This window comes from Lissotriton helveticus, chromosome 9 (genome assembly GCF_964261635.1).
Source record: "Lissotriton helveticus chromosome 9, aLisHel1.1, whole genome shotgun sequence".
Lineage (NCBI taxonomy): Eukaryota > Metazoa > Chordata > Amphibia > Caudata > Salamandridae > Lissotriton > Lissotriton helveticus.
In genome coordinates this window covers 744,705,856-744,722,743 of record NC_136070.1, presented here as the reverse complement: position 1 = coordinate 744,722,743, position 16,888 = coordinate 744,705,856, and the positions used below count along the sequence as shown (strand labels likewise).

Genomic DNA, 16,888 nt, shown 5'->3' with positions numbered 1-16,888 from the left:
GGCTTTTGTGTATTCCCAAGAATTTACAAATGTAGGACAAAAATAGTACTCCTAGAAAATAGTTGTGAACTGCATTTTAGCATGAGCAGATATGCATGTGTAGATTTGCTCATGCAAGTGTTTGAAAATTCTCTTTCCATCCAACCACTTTTTCCCAACTCTGAAGAAGGCTTATGCCTGCCTTTGTCAGGGGTACATTTCCAACATTTCTCAGTATGGGAAAAGATTAGAGAAGAGTTGATTAAAACCCTTAAAAAATGCAAATTAGAAGGTTTGCTCAGACTCAAAAGGGCATTCTAACCCTGGAACTATTTGCTTACCACTACCTTCAGCCCCAGTAGATCTGTGGAAACGTAGCAACACAAGGGCATTGCAAGTATTCAAACACTATTATGGTATGAGCCCTGGCATAATCCGAGAAGTTATATCAGAGCTCTTATATAATGAGATTGCTGACATAATTTGTCGCCGCACTACATGGCACCAAAGGGACAAGTGGATTTTGTTACAGGACAAGTAGATTTATGAAGCAAACTGCCCCATGGACAAGTAGATATTTTAATAAATTCCACACCCCTGTAATACATAAACTGAAAATACATGGGGTGGGTAAGGTGTGACTTAGTGCCTGAGTGCTCAACAGACATTAAACAACAAACATGATCCTACATCTAGAAATCATATTTAAACCATATATGTCCACTCTAGGTTACAGTAGTTTGAAACAGACATATTATTTCTTTAGTTGATTGGAACTCTGTATGGACGGATACATAGACTGAACACCGACGTTTCGACCCTAAAACAGGATGCGCTGATTTTTGAGCATCTAAGGCGGGTCTTCCTCAGGAATGCAAGAAGGATGGACAGCCTATTAATGTAAAATAAAATCAGGTCAGGGCCTAATGTGTGTCAGTGTTGAAATAATTCCAGCCTAGGTTCCTGATGCGGTACAAACAGGGGGTATACCCAATTAAGTCACTGGGACCTGGGTGCTGTATGGTACAGGAGGAGAGGGGTCCCAGTACGTAATGAACAGTGTTAAATCAAAATTGTGCAAATACCAACAAAACTACACATATTGCATCAGCACACTTGTTATTTAATCACAGTGTGTTTTAGAATAAAGAATATCATGAATATATAATTTCATCATACTTTTACAAAATGTGGTACCCCAGGAGATGAGAGGGTGAGGAGAGATGGGTAGTGAAGTGGGGAGAAAGTAGTGCAAGTTCAGAACACAGTCAATAAAGTTACACAGTTGGAAGGCTAAACATAAGTGCAATCACTAAACCCTGGCTTCACCATAGAGCCAGCTATAAACAGAGACATCCAATGTTCCTATATCATTAGATACAACACCATGCTACATGCGCTTGTCTATATAGCTTTACTTATTAGTGGCGCAGGCTGATGGCAGCTTGTAAGGTCTGTCGCCGTTTCGACCCCAGATAAATAAGTAGGCAACCGTAAGGCCTTAAAGGGGGGTCGTCATCAGGACGTGAGGGGTGAGGCGGGGCAAGTAACATGGGAGAAGCCTCAAAGGTAGGGCCAGCAGGCTCCAATCCTAGCGGGACACAAATTAGTTGGGCTCAGAATAATCACTACACATAAAAGAAGTGGTTGTGGCCGCCATGAAGGTCGGTTGTATTGATGTGGACTGGCACAAAATTGCTCCTTAGTTATTAAGATGCCATCACACGGGTCGATAAAATCTCTAGAAAGGGCCGCTAAATGAATTGTCTTGTCCCACATCTGCTGTGGTACGAGAAAGCCAGCAGCAACGAATTTCTGCCCTGCATCCACCTTTGTCCCTGCTACGTACCTAATGAACAAAAAAATACTAGCATATGAAAAAGTGGTAATGACAGAAGTCATGAACCTTCTACAGGACACAAAGTATATCAAACATAACATTACAAAAGAAGAAAGAGAGGCACTACAGACACTCAAGGAAAACAAATCTATTGTGATAAAGGCTGCGGATAAAGGGGGAGCGGTGGTCATCCAGAATACGGAGGACTACATAACAGAGATCACACAACAACTGAACTGTGAAGAGAGCTACACTCCTATACCACGAGACCCCACAAAGGAGATAACAAAACTGATTAAGGACATTACCAAGCAAGGTGTGGAAGAAGGATTCCTTTCAGAACCGGAATTCAAATTCTTGAATAATGACACCCCCAGGATCCAAACGATTTATACAATCCCAAAAGTCCATAAAAACTTACAGAAACCCCCAGGAAGACCGATTGTTTCGGGATGTGGTTCTCTTTTAGAACCAGTTAACCAATACCTGGATAGTTTCTACAACCTTCTGTATGGGAAGCAAGATAATGTATACGTGACACAATGCATACCATCCAAATTTTGGAGGACCAGCCATTCAATAAACGGACACAATTTTTTGTGACACTCGACGTGTGCTCATTATATTCAAGCATACCCCAAATGGAAACAACCAGTGTTATAAGGAACGTTCTAGACAACCGCCCTTCACCACATTGGATCCCGACTGATTTTTTAGGTCAATTACTCACAATTGCCATGACAAAAAATTATTTTATTTTCCAAAATAAATTCTATTTTCAATGTAAAGGAGTCGCTATGGGGACGGATTTGCCCCCAGCCTGGCTAACCTGTTCATGGACAACTTTGAACATCAACACATATATTCAGACCAAAATCCACACAAGGGAAGCATTACCTCTTGGAATCGATACATTGATGACATTGTCATGATCTGGACAGGCATAGAAGACACACTCCAACAATTCCTGGTATGGCTGAATGCACGATCTGCAGATCTCCAGTTCACAATGACATACAGCAACGAGTCGATCCCATTCCTAGATCTGACTCTAGAAGTAGAGGAAGACAAAATCGTGGTGAACTTATTCAAGAAACCCAGAGACCGCAACACCCTTCTGCAATACAACTCACACCATCCCAGGAACCTAAAAGACAACCTGCCATATGGGCAATTTCTGCGGGTCCGGTCAGGATCAGATAAGCCACTAGGCACACACAGCTAGCACAATAGGGGATGATACACTTCCCATTTGCAAAAGGTTGTCTAATAACAGTAACTTCATTTGACAAAAATTCCAATATGGCAATACTAATACCCAATACATATTGAAGTAATATAGACACTGTTACTATACCATGTAAACATACACCTTGTATATATCCGGTTTTAAGTGCATGGAGTGAATAATTATCTTGTTATGATGATACACTGTGTCCACAAGCATGTGGCCACTCCATAAATGAATAACGGAAATGGAAAAAAGACCATGTGAATATACACCTTGCTTTTATCGTCTTTGTAGATGCAAGAAATAATCCTTTTGCTGTATTTGGAGTAAATGACTATCTTGTTATACACTATATCTATAAACATGTGGCCACTCGACAAATGTACAATGTAAATAACAGAAGTGCGAAACGATGATGTGATCACACACTTTAATTATATCACTTGTATGTATGTGCAGAAAATAACAGCCGTGTTTATTATTAAGGTTTTTCACCTAAGTCTGCAGATGTATTTTGAATGATCATCATGTGGCCATTTGATAAATTATAAAAGTTGCACATACGACCGAGGTCCGTTTTTCTAGGAACAAGGCTCCTTCTACGCTTTATCGAGAATAGCACGTCCCGCACATTTGAGTCATCGTGCATTACGTAGCAATAGGTAGTCCCATACCACGCACGCACGCAAGCTCCAGCTTGTGGAGCACCAGCTGATGAGTCAGCATACACACAACAGACACGTACGCCATGATCCGCGCATGTCTATAAGGAAGCACACAGAGACCAGTAGCTGTCAGTAGACGAGCTACAGAGATCGATTAAAACGTCCCTCACCAACACAATCAGGAAGTGTATCCGCGGTGCCAGTACCTCGCCAAGGTTTGGGAATCGACTCAACACGATATACTTTGTCGCTATTTAGTTTACGCACTAAACTTTTGGGTCCGATTCGAGCACTTAACCACCAGTGAAGCTAGGTCGAAGCGGGTCACTTTTATCTGTTTAATTTAACCATATCAACGTTAAGCACGGTTACGATCTTTGGCAAGATCCTTACACTTAGCTGCCAGGCGGTGGACAGAACAGTCACGATACATGCGCATGCCTGTATTATTCACTGATCGCCTTAGCCGTGTGCACATCACTTACGTGAGCTGTATTTATCTTAACACAGATTGCTTTAAAACCGGATACCGATCGACATGAGATGCGATACCTCATTTAGTTCTCCCTTATTAGGATCAGATTCAAGCACGGAACTACCAGATAAGCCTTGCAAAAGTTCAAGTTCAGAGATTTGTATAGCGCACTACTCACCCAGAGGGTCTCAAGGCGCTTGAGGGAGGGGTGTGCTTTACTTATCGAATATCCAAGTTTTTAGTTGCTTTCTGAAGGCGAGGTGGTTTTGTGTAAGGCGGAGGTGGGTGGGGAGAGAATTCCAGGTTTTGGCTGCCAGGTAGGAGAAGGATCTTCCCCCCATGGTGGATTTATGGATGCGCGGAATGGCGGCGAGGGTTTGATTGGACGATCGTAGTTGGCGGGAGGGGGTGTAGAAGGACAGTCGCGTGTTGAGGCATTCGGGTCCTTGGTCGTAGAGGGCTTTGTGTGCGTGGGTGAGGAGGCGGAACGTTATTCTCTTGTTGACGGGGAGCCAATGGAGGTCTTTCAGGTGGCCGGAAATGTGAGCTTGCTGAGGGATGTCCAATATGAGTCTGGCTGAGGCGTTTTGGATGCGTTGGAGCTTCTTCTGTAGGTTGGCTGTTTTTCCGACGTAAAGGGTGTTTCCGTAGTCCAGTCGGCTGGTGACCAGTGCGTGGGTGACCGTCTTTCTTGTTTCGGTGGGGATCCAACGGAAGATTTTTTTTGAGCATGCGGAGGATGTTGAAGCAAGATGATGAGACGGCGTTGGCTTGTCTGGTCATCGAGAGGGAGGAGTCCAGGATGAAGCCCAGGTTACGTGCGTGATCCGTAGGTCTGGGTGCGGTTCCCAGTGCCGGTGGCCACCAAGAGTCGTCCCAGGCAGAGTGGGATGAGCCTAAGATGAGGACTTCCGTTTTGTCGGAGTTTAGTTTTAGACGGCTGTTCTTCATCCACTCGGCTACTTCTTTCATTCCTTCGTGTAAGTTGGTTTTGGCGGTGTTTGGGTCTTTGGTGAGGGAGAGGATCAGCTGGGTGTCGTCTGCGTAGGAGATGATGTTGAGGTTGTGTTGGCGAGCGATGGATGCGAGGGGACTCATGTATACTTTGAAGAGAGTGGGACTGAGTGATGATCCTTGTGGTACGCCGCAGATGACTTCAGTGGCCTCTGATTTAAAAAGGGGGAGGCGGACTCTTTGGGTTCTACCAGCGAGGAACGAGATGATCCAGTCCAATGCTTTCCCTTGTTTTCCGATGTTGCTGAGGCGTTGAATGAGGGTGTTATGACAGACTGTGTCGAAGGCTGCGGAGAGGTCGAGTAGGATGAGGGCGGCTGTTTCTCCGTTTTCTAGTAGAGTTCGAATGTCGTCTGTTGCTGCGATGAGGGCGGTTTCGGTGCTGTGTTTGGCTCGGAAGCCGGACTGTGAGGGGTCGAGGGATTTGTTAGATTCGAGGAAGGCGGCGAGTTGACTGTTGACGGCTTTCTCAATGACTTTGGCAGGGAATGGGAGGAGCGAGATGGGGCGGTAGTTCTTAAGTTCAGTGGGCTCACCTTTCACGGTTTAATTAACTGTGTCCACGTGGCACACGGTTCTCAGGTTTGGCAAGACCCTTAAACCTAGCTGCCTTACCGGTGACAGAACAGTCACGATACATGCGAATACCTGTGCAAGTGCTAATCGCCTTAGCCGGTTGCACATCACATACGTGAGCCGCTTTTCAACGCAACAGAGAGAGGTTGTCTCGCGCAAAAAGATGATGTCTAGTGAAAATTTTTCTCATATTGGCCAATTTATGTACATAGCTATGTCCCAACGCACACCACCGCGCGCCGGTTTTTTATGCAGATAAGTCGCCTCAACAATTGTATAGCACATCCATTACTGCACATTCTTGCTCGCAACTGAGATGGAAACTCTATCCCTATAGGTGATTGCAACGGTGGCACCGCCCTTCACGGATCTTCCCACCGGCTCGTGTTGAAGACCACAAAAAAGACAATTAAGGTAGGCAACAACATGACCATATAAGCCCAGATGGCTCACTCTGCCTGCACATAGCGGAGTTCTAATAGTATACTGCGCTTCTTTCCATAGGAATTTACGCCTTACACGAATGGGAGTTTGTCGGCTGACATTCCCCAACCGTTCAATTGAAGAACTTTCTGTTGATACTTTTACCTTTTACCAAGGTAAGCCGTATCAGGAACCTAGGCTGGAATTATTTCAACACTGACACACATTAGGCCCTGACCTGATTTTATTTTACATTAATAGGCTGTCCAACCTACTTGCATTCCTGAGGAAGACCCGCCTTAGATGCTCCAAATTCAGCGCATCCTGTTTTAGGGTCGAAACGTTGACGTTCAGTCTATGTATCCGTCCATACAGAGTTCCAATCACCTAAATAAATAATATATCTGTTTGAAACTACTGTAACCTAGAGTGGACATATATGGTTTAAATATGATTTCTAGATGTAGGATCATGTCTGTTGAGCACTCAGTCACTAAGTCACGACTTACCCACCCCATGCATTTTCAGTTGATGTATTATGTTTTTTTGGACAGCCTCCCAAATATAATGAGAATCAAATTGACTAAAAGGCAGAATACAAAAGATTTGCCTTTACCTTCCAGTGTGGTCAGTTGTTTTGCTGTATTATACTTTTTCCTTTGATCTATTCTTTGTTTTCAGCATCAGTTGTGTTCCGTGATATATTACTCACTGGGTATATCTACACATTTGTATATTCAATATATCTTCAATGTAAATGTGATTCCCAACAGAACCATTGTTTTTGTTTAGTTCTGCCCCTTTTGTGGCAACGAAAGGAATCTCTAATTGAGTACATATCCTCTCAGTTAACATAGCCAGCAGGCTTCCCAGCCTTTTCTTGGCCAAGGGCCTGGGTCCCGGAGACCTCGTGAGACAGGCGGTAAGGTCAATGCACCCACCCCCGGCAGCTGCTGCATCCAAGCCTCCTTAAGACGCAGTGCTCAAAATATATGATCATACCTATATATCTTGGCGAGTACTTTCCCCCCTGCGATAAGCCCTTGTTTTCGCCCCTAATGTGAAAACGATATCAGGAACAGGGCACATATTGAACTGAATGGACATTAGTGCTTCTATGTCGCAAGTGTTTAAATCGAGAAATTATGGCAATGTCGTATGCTAACTAGAAAACCACAGTTATCAGCCTATTTGAGGTTTAAAAATGAAATGGTTATGGAGAATTGCAAACTTTTTTTATGAAAACAAACTATTTTCTGGTGAAATTGGCTGCTGGCTAGAAACGAAACGTATTTTTTCCATGTTGAGTGACCAGTAAGTACTTAATTGCAAGCAAAGCGTTTTAATAGTTGGATGGAGAAAGGCTGTGCCATCGGCCGAAATGCGTCTCTGCACCGTAATGAATCAACTATGTCTCAGAACGAATTATGAATGGATTGCCATGAGTTTCCCGCTTCGAGTGCAGACTCTAAACTCTTGATTTGAAAGAGATTTTGTTTGCTATTCATATATATAAACATAAACAGTGTAAGACACTGTACAAAACCACATTTTTAGAAGTCTTTCCCAGCAAAATGTTCAAGGAGGAAAATGTCAATATATCAAAGTGACAATCTCCCTTTTGGGATTAATTCATGAAACAACTAAAGGGCGAGTTGATTATTTATTTATTTATAAAACTTATAAAGCGCACTGTCGCCATTGCAGGCATCCTGGCGCTGGTACTCCAAAGACATGAACGGAGGGACAGCAGTCATTTTTAAACTGTTATTTTTTGGGTTTCATGAGGACTAAGGTCATCTGACTAATGTACTAACCACAAAGTAAGTATAAGTGCCCCCACAAATAGTCTCTAGGGTATTTCGGTATTGTATGGCTGTGTGTATGGCATCAACCAACTCTCTGAATCCACCACCAACCAATTTTTTGCTAATTGCCTTACTGACACAACAGTTGTTCTTTTGGTCTGCTGGAGTTTAAACTGTAGAATGCCTTGTATACCCAGTGTGGACTTGACCTACACTAAGGGGTCTATTAGGATGGCGGTCGTAAAATCACACTGCCGCCATCGTAGCGGGAAAAGACCGCCCACTAGGACCACGGCATAACCGCCGGTCCAATTAGTATGCTCCGCAGTGGAAATCTGACCGCGGTGGTACGATCGTGGCCTTTAACATTGCGGCGGTTGCTGCTGCCAGCAGCACCGCTGCGATGTGAAAAGGAGCATGTCATGCATATCACTGCACTATGTGGCAGGCACTGCACAGTGCCTGCCACCTGGTACAGGGACATGTAGAGGGCCCCCCAGTGCACCCACACACCCCCAACACATTGGGGGCCAGCAATGGGCCCCCGGAGAAATTTTTCGGATGCTCTCCATGGCGGTCCCACCGCGGCAGAAAGGCTGGCTACCGCTGGCATCCTATTCATACCGGCGGAGCCTGGACCTGCACCGGCACCACTGTAGCGGTCCAGTTCTGCCTGCTAGGCAGGCGTGCCGACTGGTATGGGGGGAAAAGTGGCAGGCAGAAAATGTCACCGCCATGCTAATGGCGGTTTTCCGGGTTGCGTCCGCGGGCGGATGTCCACCGCTGGCCCGGCGGCAGCCATCCGTCCGCCATCATAATAGACCCCTAAGTTTTATTAGGAAAACACATTAAAACTGGACCGTTTAGGAAATCGTCCAGTTGAAGTTCTCTCTACAGTGAGTGGAATTAAAGAATGCCAGATAGTGGTATTCACATCTTCCTGCTGGGACATTTCCGTTTCTTGAATCGGCTGAGCTTTTTTCCTCTTTCTTTCCGGTTATCTCAACCCTTTGGAATTTTTTTAACTTAAGAAGCAGCAAATAATACTATCAATTTAAAATCATTCCTCTTTCTTTCCCCATCTCCATACTACATGGAGTTTAATCACCCTCCTCCTCCAGTCAAAGTGGTGTTTTTTTGTACTTCATAAAGCTTCCACCTTTTCGACTTCATGATGCGCTACCTATTCATTGTGCTATTTTTATCAAATCATGTTCAGTGCAACTTTCCACTTCCATGTTTTTTGGGTCCATCTGGTACATTCTCCTCATTCTAGTTCTTTCAGATCTTTTCTGTCTTTTTTATACAGCTCCTTTGTTAACAAGAATTTAGAGGTTGCTTGTTTGTTTCTATTGCCAATTGACTGTATTCCTCTCTCAAGTCCTGACATGTTGACATGTATTTCTTATTTCTGTACAGATTAAAGAGCCAGCAGAACTGCAGACATTCTTCCAGCATCTTAGCAACAATCTGGAGTCTTTTCCAGAGGATTTCTGCCGGCATAAGATCCTCCCTCAGCTGCTCACAGCTTTTGAGTTTGGTAGTGCTGGGGCGGTCATCTTAACCCCTCTATTTAAGGTATTTGCATGGTAAATTTGGTTTCCTGGGTTCTTGTGGGAGGCATCGTGAAGGGCACGTTTACTATTTTGCATCCTTAGTGCTACAATAATATCAATAAATATATTTTAGTTTTATTTTGTTGCATCAATATTGACTGCCTAAAAAAGGCAGGTATTTTACTTTTCACCTCCTTTTTTTTTTTTTTTACTTAACATCCTTTGTTCTTTTGCAGGTTGGCAAGTTTCTCACTGTTGAAGAATACCAGCAGAAAATCATTCCTGTAATCATCAAAATGTTCTCGTCTACAGACCGAGCCATGAGGATCAGGCTGCTCCAGCAGGTATGTTTTTTATGTGAGTGATGGCACCAGTGATCTAAATTTGCTAGATCCACTTTACTTCTAGGGTTCTTGTCTGTACATTTACCATGTGTACATTCTCAGATGTTTAACTCTTAGCTTCATTCTAACCGTGCATACCACATAACCAAGTAAAGTGGGACTAAGTTATTTACAGCATGGCGGATGAAACCCACCCACCACGCCTGCCGTTTTAGAGTGTAAACATGGCTACAAACTTTAAATCAGATGGGTATTGTCAAAGAAAATACTGCCTCATACTTCTGAGTAAATTTCTGGCGCTTACTGGTATCAGCATAAAACATTTAATTAAACAGATATTGTCATGGGGCCTACTGGTATCAGCATTAAACATTTAATTAAACAGGAATTGTCATTGGGAGCAATGTTCCATGAAGCTCTCTTGATTACACAATTACATTCTTCTACACTCTCAAAGGAAGATCTGAGATTATTACACAGTCAGTAAGTGACAATTTTTTAGCAGTATTTGTAGCATAAGAAATTATTTTAATAGGCGATGCTCAAGCACTAATTACGTGGTATATTTATTATTATTGTTGCACTTTGAATGAGACCGTTAAATCAGCATGGCAACAACACATCTGTAGGAGAGTAGGGTCTGCAATCCTATGATCACCCAGATTTTTGCTTTTTGCTGCACTGGTTTACGACTTTCCCTGGCTGTGGGCCTGCTAATCAGACCCACAGCCTAGCTGTTCTCTCTATCCAAATTGTACTCAGGTACTGAATTGGCACTGGGCCCTCTCCAAGTCCCTGTACCCAGGGCTGAGGTGTACCCAGAAGTCTCCCAGGGGCTGAAGCATGTATTATGCCACCCCTGGGCTGACTAACTAAACTGACACAACTGGTTGCACGACAGCTGGGGCAAGGTGGTGTACTCACCCTTTGCTTTAGATATAGTATACCTATATCTAACCCTAAAACGGACACACAGATCTCCTATCAGTCACTCCTATGGCAGGCCTTAACAATCCTGAAGGCAGAGTGCTTGGAATCGTGTGAGATGGTGCTCTGGCATGAGCTGAGCCTGTCTGCGGCTTTCGGGATCCATCCCTTAGCCGTTTCCATGATATCGCATACCATATACTCTTAAGTGCATTATAATCCTCGCGGTTATATGCCAACTCTGGTATCGCTTTATCAAAACATGTCGAGTAAGGTGTCATACGAATTGGAATACTAACCCCTCGCCAATTCTGGCGACGGGGTTAGCATTCCACCCTTCTAGAGGGACACGACATGTATGTAACCCCTAACCCCGGTTAAAGTCAAACAGAGCCTCAGCTCCACAAAATGGATGCTGCCACCGAGACACAAGTCTGCCCTCCTGCTGCTGGGAGTCCTCCCAGAGCAGGAGATAAGGACAAAGGGTTTCCTGCCAGGGGCGGTGCCAGCACCGTCCCAGACAGGGTTTTGTGTATTGTAGGTAGGCAGGGCTTTAGAGGAAGGTGACTGCACGTGGCACCCCGGTGCTCACTGTGCATAGGCTGGCTGGAACCAGTTCCAGGGTCACTCCAGACCCTGTGCTGGGGAAAAGCCCGCCAAGGAAGTGGGTGTAACCACCCCCCTCCTAGTCCCACCCCTAGGGCAGGACTTAGTCGCGTGCCAGCCCCTTTTTACAGGATAAAGGTAGGAACTGGCCCCCTTCCAAATCAGATCATCTTTGAATCCTGAAACTACTTTCCACGAAAGGAACTCAAGACTTCTTCCTAGGATTTCTCCCTTGTGACTAAGGAGTAGTCACCCTGCATCCGCAGGCACCATCTTAAGAACACTGCGGTCTGCTGCAAGTCTCTCCTCCGGATCAAGACTGCCCAGCTCGACGAGAACCGGCTTCCCTGGCACCTCTGACCTCTACCTGCATCATCAGTCACGCTGAGATTCGTGGGTGTGACGAGACCTCGAGGGACCGGCCATCTTCAAGACTGCACGACTTCTTTCCAGCAAGCCCGCCGAGTAATTTCCTGGTGAGTGCTTTGGGGTCCGAGAAGCCCCGACCCTGAGCAGCCCCAGCACCGAAGTGCAGCCTCCCAGCATCTCCACGATCTGCGTGGGGCCCTTCTGCTTTTTTCTGCTCACCGCGTTGTTTGGCTACTAGCCCGCTGGCTTGTGGCCTTCTGAACGACGCCCGACGACATTTCTGCTGCTGGTCTGGTTGCTCCAGGCTGGCCCTTGCTCCCTTCCAAAAGAGGAGCACCCCGGACCCTCCTGGTCCACTCAAGACGCCATTTTGAGTCCACTGCGTGGGCTTGAATTAGCCAAGGCTTGTTGCCCAATCCTGGGTAACTTCGACGCCGACAGCTTCATCCATCGTGGGACAGCTCGCCTCTCCATCCTGGTCGCCGACAACGCCTCCTGGTCCGTGAGATCTGCAGAGCCAGTGTCGCCCACTCACCTAGTCGAGGTGACTTCGCCCGGTGCCATCCTGGTGCCCACTTAATCACTGGCTAGTGATTCAAGAACTTGGTCCCCTCTGCTTTCAGGTTTCTTCTTCCTCGATCCAGGCTTGGATCCAACGAACTTTCCTTCGCTGGTCGCCTGCCAGCAACTTCCTTCTTCCAGGCTCCGGGTCCGGCAACGAGATCCCCGACGTCTTTTCAGACCTATGCAGCTGCAGCCCCTGGGCTAGGTAACTTCGGCACTTCGGTGTCCCAGCATAGCCTCACTATCCTAGGGTCAGGATCCACTGTCGTTTTCTTCCTACCAGGTCGGGTTCGCCCGTGAACACTAACTTTGCCTTTACTAGCTCCCATAGACTTTGTCCCGCATCCCGCGTGAGAGTGCACACTCTGCACCCGAGTCCCCTAGGCCTCCTAGAAGTAATCTAACGATTCTATAGTCAAGTCCTAGCGAGTCCAAAGCCTATTAGTACTGTACTTACCTGCTAGTAATTTCGCATTCCACTTTTAAAGTATATGGTTTTTCGTGCCCCTCGGGCATTTGTGTATAACGTGCTAACTTAAGTATTTTCGTAAGAGTTTTGTGGTGTGCCTAGCACCCTGTCCTCATAAAGAGTACAGGGTTGTTGTGATTCTAATAAATACACTGTTTATTTTCATAACACTTGTGTGGTGTCCTTTCACTGGGTGTTCAAGGGGTAATGTGATGGTAAAACAGCTGGCTTAACACGCCCTCTAGAGTCTTAGCCTTAGACTGCTCGTATCCATGCTACTAGGATAGCTGGTCTATAAGGTTGACTTACAACCAATCATCAATAAGGGTTGTTTGGACTGATATATAGTGATCACTAGAATAGTGAACACTGCACATCAGGCCAACTTCTCACAACATCCTATCTTTCTTTAGATATCAATTTGTATGTTATAGGTGTGTCATCCTAATGACCATACTACTTTCCAGTAAGGCCTACCTGGTTCCATGTCCTAGGTCACAAGCTTGCGTCTCATGAACAGCCCTTCGGTTCAATCACAAGACCTCTTTCTTCCCAATTTCTCACAGTACCATGGTTTTAGCTTCAACCTAAAGTTCTGCTTCAATCTTGTACAATTCTGCCTTGCAAGCACGCAAAGCCACTGCTCTGTTCTATTGCCTTCATCCAAATCAAAGTCAAAGTGCAAGTGCTCCCTGTATGAAGTATAATGGTAATTGGCTGTCCATGATTGGTATGTTTGACTTACTAGTAAAGTCCCTAGTAAAGGGCACTATGTGTGCCAGGGCTGGTAATGCAAATACTACTAGTGGGCCTGCAGCACTATTTCTGCCACCCACGCAAGTAGCCTTAAAAAGGGAACTCAGGCCTGCCATTGCAGGGCCTGCGCGCAGTTTGTTAAATTGCCATGTTGTTCCGACAAGTACACTCACTTGCCAGACCTTACCCTTCCCTTTCTATGCACCCCAGACACCCCTATGGTAGGTCTAGGGTACCCCCTGGGCAGGGTGCAGTGCATGTGAAAGGTAGGACACGTACCAGGGTGTGTGCCATGTCCTGACAGTGAAATAATCTCCATTTCGTTTTTAACTGTTGAAAGACCATCTTGCCCATAGGACAGAATGGGAAGGCTGTTTTCCAGCCTATCTTCCCAAAGGCTTAAGATGGAAAGGTTAATGTTAATGTTAATGTTAATCAGCATTTATTGAGCGCTCGTACGCCTGGAGGCTTCATGGCGCTATAGAAAGGAACAGGCGCGACAGTCAATTGGTGGAGATGAAGCAGCTCAATAATGTGCCTGAGAAAAAAGCCAGGTCTTCAAGGAGTGTCTGAAGCTGAGGATGTTGTCACTCAGTTTTAGATGGAGGGGAAGAGAATTCCAGTAGGCCGCTGCGAGGTGGTCGAAGCAGCTGCCTCCGAGGCGCTTCCTCTTGTACGGAGGTACAGTCAGGAGAGATTTGTGGATGGACCGGAGATTGCGGGAAGGACTATATCTTTTGAATAAGTCTCTAATGAACAGGGGGCCAGTGTCATGCAGAGACTTGAATATAATGCACCCAGCTTTGAAGGCCACACATTGCTCAACCGGCAGCCAGTGTAGCTGTTTGAGGCCAAGCCTGACTGACTGCCTCCTAGGTATGTTCAAAAGGAGTCTGGCCGCCTGGTTCTGAACCAGCTGGAGGCGTTTAAGCTCTCCCATTTGGAGTCCAAGGTAAAGACTGTTGGAAAAGTCCAGCCTGGACAAAACCAGGGAGATGACGATCTGTGTGAGGGCCGCTATGGAGAAGAAACGAGCTATTTTTTTTATTTTCTTCAACTGAAAAAAACTGGAGGACACAACTGCTCCAACCTGTTTTTTTAAAGAGAGGTCCTCGCTAATGAAGATACCTAGGCTCTTAACCGAGGATGATTTGGATGGGGGAGCGCCCATGCTTGAGGGCCAGAAGCTGGGGTTCCAACTGAGTGTACTCTGTCCAGGCAAGACCAGTTCGGTCTTGCCTGGGTTGAGTTTCAGATGATTGCAGCTCATCCAACTCAGAATGTGGGACATGGTGTTTTGAAATTCAACCACAGAGTCCTTGGTGTTCAAAGGAAAGATGAGCTGCAAATCATCAGCGTAGTTGAAGATGGTTGCCTTTGCATTCCTGAGGGAGTACAGAAGGGGGCGTAGGTACAAATTAAAAAGCAGGGGAGATAACGAGGAGCCTTGGGGTACTCCGCAGGTGGTGGGTATAGCAGGAGCCGTAAAGGAGCCCAGTCTGACCGATTGTGTTCGGCCAGTGATGAATGAGCGGATCCAGCTCAGCGCAGGGCCCCTGAGACCTGCCTGCTCGACACGGTCGACCAAGATGGTATGGTCGACCGTGTCGAACGCAGCAGAGAGGTCCAATAGCACCAGAGCCTGGTGGATCCCCACATCCGCGTTCCGCCTCAGAGTATTCTGCACCGAAAGAATGACCGCCTCGGTAGAGTGGCAAGGACGGAAGCCAGCCTGATTAGGTGCAAGATACTCTGATTTCTCCAGAAATGTGGAGATGCTGTCACAGACGTGAGACTCTAGAAGCTTAGCGCAGTATGGCAGCAACGATATTGGTCTGTAATTGAGCGGATCAAGCGGGTTGGCTCCTGCCTTTTTTATAAGGGGAATGAGGAGGGCTTTTTTGAAGTTATTTGGGACTCTACCCTGTGTAAGTGATCCATTCAACATGGAGAGTAAGCACCCGGGGAGGCTGGTGCCCACTTCTTTCAAAATGTGAGGGGGACAAATGTCATCAGGGGATCCAGATTTGACCTTAGTAAGGAGTTTGGATAAATTGGCGTTTTCAATAGGGGGATAGGAATCCAGGGTAACAGCATTATGACAAGTGTCTGCAAAGAAAAAAGAAGGCTGAGTGGTAAGGATACTTTGTTTAATGGTACAGATTTTGTCAAAAAAGAAGGAATTTAGTGAGTTGCAGAGCTCCTGTGTGGGGACCATCGGGAGAGAGGTTCTGTCAAGGTGCTAAGGTTTTCCACAATATTAAACAATTCTCTTGATTTATTTTGAGCCTTGAGAATTTTTTCCGTAAAGTAATTAGTTTTGTGTTTCAGAATGAGCTTTTGGTAATCCTTACGGGCCTTGCAGTAATTAGCCCTGTCCTGACCTGAGTAGGCTGTCCGCCACTTTCGCTCCATTTGACGAACTTTAAGTTTAACGGTTTTCAAGTGAGGTGTAAACCACCTGTGAGCGTCGTTGGGGCGAGAGCGGGGAAAGTTGGTGCACGGAGCATGAGCATCAGCTGCCTGAAGTAGCCACTCAGAGAAGGTTTCTTCCATTCCTTCAATATCCTGATCGAGTGAGGGAGCGAAGGATGTTAAGGATCCTATAAAAGCGGAGATGTCAACATTCTTCCACATTCTAGTCTTACCTCCTAGCTGGGGCAAGGGCTTTCTACTTCTTTCGGTGGTCATGGTAAAGTTGATCAAAAAATGATCTGACCAAATACAGGGCGTGATGGACTTAATAGCCAAGGAGATGTTTTGAGACCAAATTTGGTCTAGGCTATGCCCTTTCTCATGAGTTGAAAGGTGAATGTGTTGGAGGAGGTTCATATCTAGGAGGGTCTCTTTCAACGTGGCTGCCTGGGAGTCAGACTCAACCGAGTCTAGCCAGAGGTTGAAATCTCCCAGCAGCACAATTTTACTGTGGGAAATTATCAAGGGGGCAAGTTGTTCTGCTAGAGATGCAGTGAAGGTGGGCATATTTTGAGGGGGGCGGTATATGAGGATCAAAAGTAGTGATCCAGTGTTCATATCCATTTTAAAAATCAGGTTGTCTGATCCTGTTAAACAAAGAGATGATAAGGTAGAGACTTTGTGGGTGTTGCGGATAATCGCAGCAACCCCTCCGCCCCTTTTACCAGCTGGCCTGTTGACATGCAGTATGTAGTAGTTCAAAGGAACTGCAGCTAAAATGTCAGGCAGGGATCCCTCATTAAGCCAGGTCTCTGAAATAAATAGGTGAAGTTTAGTACGCCTGAACTCCATATAATAACACATATTTTTA

General features: G+C 45.7%; 1 protein-coding gene across 2 annotated transcripts in view; it reads left to right on the top strand.

Annotated features, from left to right (window-relative positions):
- SCYL1 (SCY1 like pseudokinase 1) overlaps positions 1 to 16,888 on the top strand; it is a 990,258-nt gene that overhangs the window by 318,170 nt on the left and 655,200 nt on the right. For both annotated transcript variants that reach the window (XM_078660868.1, XM_078660869.1), the window contains exons 7-8: positions 9,431 to 9,589; positions 9,804 to 9,911. In XM_078660868.1, coding sequence (XP_078516994.1) covers positions 9,431 to 9,589; positions 9,804 to 9,911 — 267 coding nt within the window. The remainder of the gene's footprint in view (positions 1 to 9,430; positions 9,590 to 9,803; positions 9,912 to 16,888) is intronic.